The 6,247-nt window shown below is 36.8% G+C and overlaps 1 protein-coding gene across 1 annotated transcript in view; it reads left to right on the top strand.

Moving 5' to 3' along the window:
• LOC102243745 (cytochrome P450 2A13-like) overlaps positions 1-6,247 on the top strand; it is a 24,287-nt gene that overhangs the window by 11,985 nt on the left and 6,055 nt on the right. The window contains 1 exon segment of the mRNA XM_014541692.1: positions 426-434. Coding sequence (XP_014397178.1) covers positions 426-434 — 9 coding nt within the window.

Genomic DNA, 6,247 nt, shown 5'->3' with positions numbered 1-6,247 from the left:
AATCCTTTGTATTTCTGTGGTGTCAGTTGTTACTTCACTGCTTTCATTTCTGATTTTGATTATGTGGGTCCTTTCTCTTTTCTTCTTGATTAATCTGGCTAAAGACTCATCAATCTTGTTTATCTTTTCAAAGAACCAGCTCTTAGTTTCATTGATTTTTTGTATTTTTTTAGTTTTGTATTGTTTTTTTAGTCTTTATGTCATTTATATATGCCCTAATATTCATTATTTTCTTCCTTCTACTTACTCTGGGCTTTTCTTGTTGTTCTTTTTCTAATTCTTTAAGTTGGAGGGTTAAGTCATTTATTATTAATTTTTGTTTTTTTGAGGTAGGCCTGTCATGCTATGAACTTCCCTCTCAGCATTGCTTTTGCTGTGTTCCATAGATTTTGGGTTGTTGTGTGCTCATTTTCATTTGTTTCCAGGAAGTTTTTGTTTTCTTTCTGGATCTCCTTGATAACCTATTCATTGTTTACTAACATGCTATTTAGCGTCCATGTGTTTCAAATGTTTTTGAGTGTTTTTATGATAGTTGATTTCTAATTTCATTCTATTGTGATATGAGAAGATGCTTGATATGACTTCAATCTTCTTTAACTTGTAGAGACTTCTTTTGTGTCCTAACATGTGGTCTATCTTTGAGAATGACCCATGTGCACTTGAGAAGAATATAGATTCTGCAGTTTTGGGTGAAATGTTCTATAAATATCAGTTAAATCCATCTGATCCAGTGTGTCATTTAGAATCACTGCTTCCTTGTTAATTTTTTGTCTGGAAGATCTATCCAGTAAAGTCATCAGGTTGTTAAAATCCCCTACTCTGACTGTATGATTGTTGATCTCTCCCCGAAAGTCTTGGATAAGTTTTTTATTTTATTTAGGTGCTCCTATATTAGCTGCATATGTGTTTACCAGGTCATATCCTCTTGTTGGATCTATTCCTTTAGTATTATATAGTGACCTTTGTTTTCTCTTGTGATTGCCTTCATTTTGAAGTCTATTTTGTCAGGTATGGGTATTGCTACCCCAGCTTTTTGATTTAGTTTCCATTTGCATGGAAAATTGTTTCCGATCCCTTCACTCTCATCCTGTGTGAGTCATCCTGAGGTGGGTCTGTTGTAGACAGCATATAATTAGGTCATATTTTCATATCCATTCAGCTTCCCTATGTCTTTTGATTTTAGTATTTAATCCATCCATTTAATTTTATGGTTATTATTGATAAGTACTTATTTATTACTGTTTTAATTCTGTATGCCTGTTTCTTTCTCTCTATATATAGTTTTTCTTCTCATTACAGCAGTCTCTTCAGCATTTCTTGTAGTGCTGGTTTGGTGGTGATAAACTCCTTTAGCTTTTTGTTTTTGTTTTTGTTTTGGTCTGGGAAATCTTTATTTCACCATCTCTTTTGAAAGATAGCCTTGCTGGATATCATTGTCTTGGTTTCAGATGCTTGCTTTTCATTACCTTGAATATTTCTTGCCATTCCCTTCTGTCTTGTACAGTTTCTGATGGGAAATCAGCTGACAGCCTTATGGGAACTCCATCATAGGTAACAAATTGTTTTTCTCTTATTGCCTTTAAGATTCTCTCTTTGTTTTTAATTTTTGGCATTTTAATTATGATGTGTCTGGGCATGGGCCTGTTTGGGTTCTTCTTACTTGGGTCTATCTATGCCTCCTGTCCTTGTGAGACTGTATCCTTCACCAAGTTAGGAAAGTTTTCTGCCATTATTTCTTCAAACACGTTCTCTATCCCTTGCTCACTTTCTTCACCATCTGGCACACCTATTATGGGAATATTGTTATGTTTCATGTTGTCCCACAGCTTCCTTTAGCTGTTGTACTTTTAAAAAATTGTTTTTTCTTTTTGGATCTCTGATTGAGTGATTTTTTTCTACCCTGTTTTCTAATTCACTGATATGAGCCTTGGTGTCCCTAATCTGCTGTGAATTCCTTCCACTGTGTTCTTTCTTAGTATTTTTTCTCATGCTGCTGAGCATCTTTGCCATCATTATTTTGAACTCTTTCTCTGATATGTTTCTTATCTCCATTTCATTTAGTTCTTCTTCTGAAGAATTATCTTATTCTTTCATTTAGAGGTTATTTTTTTATCTCCCCATTTTGGCTGCTTTTATGGGTTTGTGACTATGTATTAAGTAGATCTGCTAGCTTCCCAATTTCTAGTGCAGGACAATGTCAAATGCTGTTTCTGATTAATTAGATCAGGCAAAGACTCAAAGCCTCTAGAGACCTGCCTCTGTCTGCAGACTGATTTTATTCAGTTTTGAGTAGCCTCAGGCAATCATCCACTGGTGGAGTGAGAGGTTTTCCTACAGGATGGGACAATTGCTTCTCCCTGGAGGCTAATTGTTATTCTCAGTTTCTTAATATGTCTCAGAAACTCCACAGGGTGGGGTAAGTGATTTTCCAATAGGGTAGGGCAACTAACCTCTCTCCAGGCAAAAACTGACTGGATAGCAAAGGTCTGCCTGAGAAAGATGTCCTCCGCAGTGTGAGGAAATGACTCAGCACAGGAAACCAGCGTGTCTGCCTTCTGAGCTCTAACCCCAGTTCCCCCAACCCTGGCTTTTGCTCACAGAGCTCATGTCCACTCTGCCCTCCTTCAGCCAGAGACAAAGGTGAGTGAGCTGCACATGAAATTTTGTGGGTTGGTCCTTTAAGAGGTTGCCTGCATTTTCAGCCATCTCTCACTGTCAGACAGCAACTCTGCTGCTTTTCACAACTAGGTGTTGTGTGGGCACCTTTCTCAGTTCTGATACTTTTGGCTGGGGAGCCCAGCTTGGCATTTAGATCCCAGAGTTCTCAGTGGCAATCCCACACAGCTGAGATATTGCTCCAGGACTTCAGCTGCTATTTGTGGGAGCTCAGCCAGCCCTCTCATATATCTGCCCTTTCTACCAGTCTCTATGCAGTCTCCTCTTTCTGCCATTGGTTATCGGGATTCTCTCCACCTAGTCTTCAGTTGATTAATCAAGATGTTTTTTCTGTACTTTAGTTGTAATTCCAGTTTAGTCCTGGGAGCATGTCAGTTTAGCATCCACTTCCTCCACTGCCATTTTTTATCTCACCCATTTAAAAAAGTATATTTTTATTGATTGCAGAGAGGCAGGGAGAGAGAGAGAGAGATAGAAACACCAATGATGAGAATCATTGATTGGCTGCCTCCTTCATGTCTTCCACTGGGTATCAAGCCCACAACCTGGGTATTTGCCCTGATCTGGAATCAAACCATGACCTCCTGGTTTATAAGTCTATGCTCAACCAGTGAGCCACATTGGCTGGGTGCCATGTTCCTGATGTTAAAATTTACCTCCTTTATATTATGTATTCATTAGCAAATTATTGTAACTATATTACTGTAATACATTTGTTCTTTATCTTTTATACTAGAGTTAAATGATTAACTCAGTACTGTATTATAGTATTAGAGTATTCTGAAATTGACCATAAAATTACCTTTTTCAGTGTGTTTTATAATTTTATATATTTTTCTGTCTGTATTTTCTTGCATCTGGTTGAGTATATTCAGAACTGCAATCTTGAATTCTCTGTCATTTATTTCACAACTTTCCAAGTGTTCCACCTTGATTTCTTTTTTATTTTATTGATTAAGGTATTTCATATGTGTGCTTATCTCTCCATTGTTCCCCAACCCCCCTACTCATGCCCTCACCCCCCTGGTGTCTGTGTCCATTGGTTAGGCTTATATGCATGCATACAAGTCCTTTGGTTGATCTCTTCCCCTACCTCCACCATTCCCTACCCTCTGAGGTTTGATGGTCTGAAAGATGCTTCACTATCTCTAGATCTGTTTTTGTTGACCAGTTTATGTTGTTCATTATTTTCCATAAATGAGTGAGATCATGTGATATTTATCTTTCTCTGACTGGCTTATTTCGCTTAGCATAATGCTCTCCAGTTCCATCCATGCTGTTGCAAATGGTAAGAATTCCTTCTTTTTTACCACAGCATAGTATTCCATTGTTTTAATTTTGTGTTTTTTATTTACAGAAATGTTATTATTCTATATCAATCTGTCATTTGCTTTCTTTCACTAATATTGTTTTCTAGACTTGCTGTATATACCACAATTTAATTCTGTATTTGATCTGTAGATAAACATTTGGGATGGATTGTTTCTGATTCTTTAGATTAAAAATAATGTTAAAATGCGTATTCTTTTATATGTCTCTTTTATATATGTGTGAATACCCTTGAAGGATTTTATCCTTGTGCATTTTCACTTTTACTAAGTATTGCAAAATTATTTTCAAAAGTGGTTTTGCTAATACATCAATTCATCAGCACTTTTATATAAAAATTCTTGTCTCCTTTGTATCAAATCTTGATATTATCACATTTATTTTATTTTATTCTATTTTTTGCTAATCTGTGTTTGAAGTAATATCTCATTGTGGTTTTAATTTGCATATCTTTACTATTGATATAGTTGAATTACCTATTTACAGCCCTTATTCATTTTTATACTTAATCATTTATCTTTTTCATATTAATTTATGGTGCAAGTGTGTAATAGTCAGTATTTTCCTCACTGATTTGTAATATCCCCTCTATCTATAATAATAAAAGCGTAATATGCTAATTAAAGCAGACAGCCAAACAACCTTCCAGAGGAAGCCGGGGCTGCGAGGGCCGAGCCCCTTGCACAAATTTCGTGTATCGGGCCTCTAGTATTATCATAATTTTCCATTTTTGCTGGAAAATGTATTTGGGTTCTCAATTCTGTTTCACTGGCTTCTTTGCTTACATGCACACCATTGATTTTAGTACTCTGTGTAATAGATGTTATGGCATGCCTCTTTCTTTAAGTCTTTTTTTTTTAAGAATGAAGGACTTATCTCTTTACTTGCTGGGCGTGCTGGGGGCCCTTTTGCGTATTCCCTCAGCTGAAGGGTTTTGCCTCTAAACACAGATCTTTGGGGGGGGGGGCAGGCAACATCCAATAGCATGTTTACAAATATATAACTAGCCCCCTCATCAGAACTTGAGACAAATGTATAGGACTGTCTCCACAGCTTCCATGAGGTTGGCTGGACTATTGTTAAGATGGCAAATTCTCTAGCCCAACCTCTTCTTTTCCACATGCGCTGATCCCAAGAGTATTTCCTCATAAACTGCCGGCCTGCTCCCTGGTCTCAGAATCCTCTGTGTCGGGAATGCAGCCTGTGATTCAATGTAATCTTCATTGGCAACCTGCTAGTTGTGGCCTCTTGCACAAACTTTTCAATATATATGCATTTTTATAATTTATATTTCTAAGTGGCGGAGAAGAGGGAAGGGGGGGGGGGGGGGGGGGGGGAGAGAGAGAGAGAGAGAGAGAGAGAGAGAGAGAGACATAGATATGAGAGAGACACATCGACTGGTTGCCTTCCACATGCACCCCTACTGGGGCAGGGAGGGAACCTCCAACCCAGGAATTGAACCTGCAACCATTATGTGCATGAGCTGACCACTGAATCACACCAGCCAGGACAATGAACTTCCTCCTTTTGGTTGTCTAGTAAAGTCTTTAGCTCTCCTTTATTTCTGAATAACATCTTTGCTGAATAAAGTAAATGTTTTTATTTCAGTATTTTGAATACAACATCTCATTCTGCTCTGCCAGATTTCTGCTGAAAAATCTGCTGATAGACTTAGGAGGGTAGCCTTATATGTGAGAGATTATTTTTCTCTTGCTGATTTTAAAATTTTCTCTTTATCTTTGATTTTAGACAATTTTATTATATCATTTTTGCTTAATTATATAATTTTATTTAATTTTGGAAATAGTCTTTTACAGGTAAATGAAACATGGCTTCAGAGGAAAAGTCTTTCTCCAAGGACACATGCTGAGTATATTGTGAATCTAACATTGCCAACTGTCCCATGGCTTTACTTTTCTTTCCCTTCTCCTACCTCATGTACAGTTGAAGAAAAAATGGTTTTTAAGCAAACGATCACATTGTGGCTTATTTGTGCAAGAATAAGCCAGGAAAGTGTTTAGAGTCTTATATTTAAAATTAATTTTCATGTTAGTTAGGGTTAAACAGGAGAAATACATTAATGTATGGCTTGTGTCTGCTTTTCTAGGTAAGTGAATTAAGACATTTAATATTTTGAAATTGAGCTTTTATTTTTTATTTTATTTTTTTTTTAATTAAATCTTTATTGTTCAGGTTACATTTGTTCCTCTTTTTTCCCCCCCCATAACTCCCCTCCTCCCCG

This window comes from Myotis brandtii, unplaced genomic scaffold (genome assembly GCF_000412655.1).
Source record: "Myotis brandtii unplaced genomic scaffold, ASM41265v1 scaffold277, whole genome shotgun sequence".
Lineage (NCBI taxonomy): Eukaryota > Metazoa > Chordata > Mammalia > Chiroptera > Vespertilionidae > Myotis > Myotis brandtii.
The sequence above is the reverse complement of the archived record's forward strand: the minus strand, read 5'-3'. Positions and strand labels throughout refer to the sequence as shown.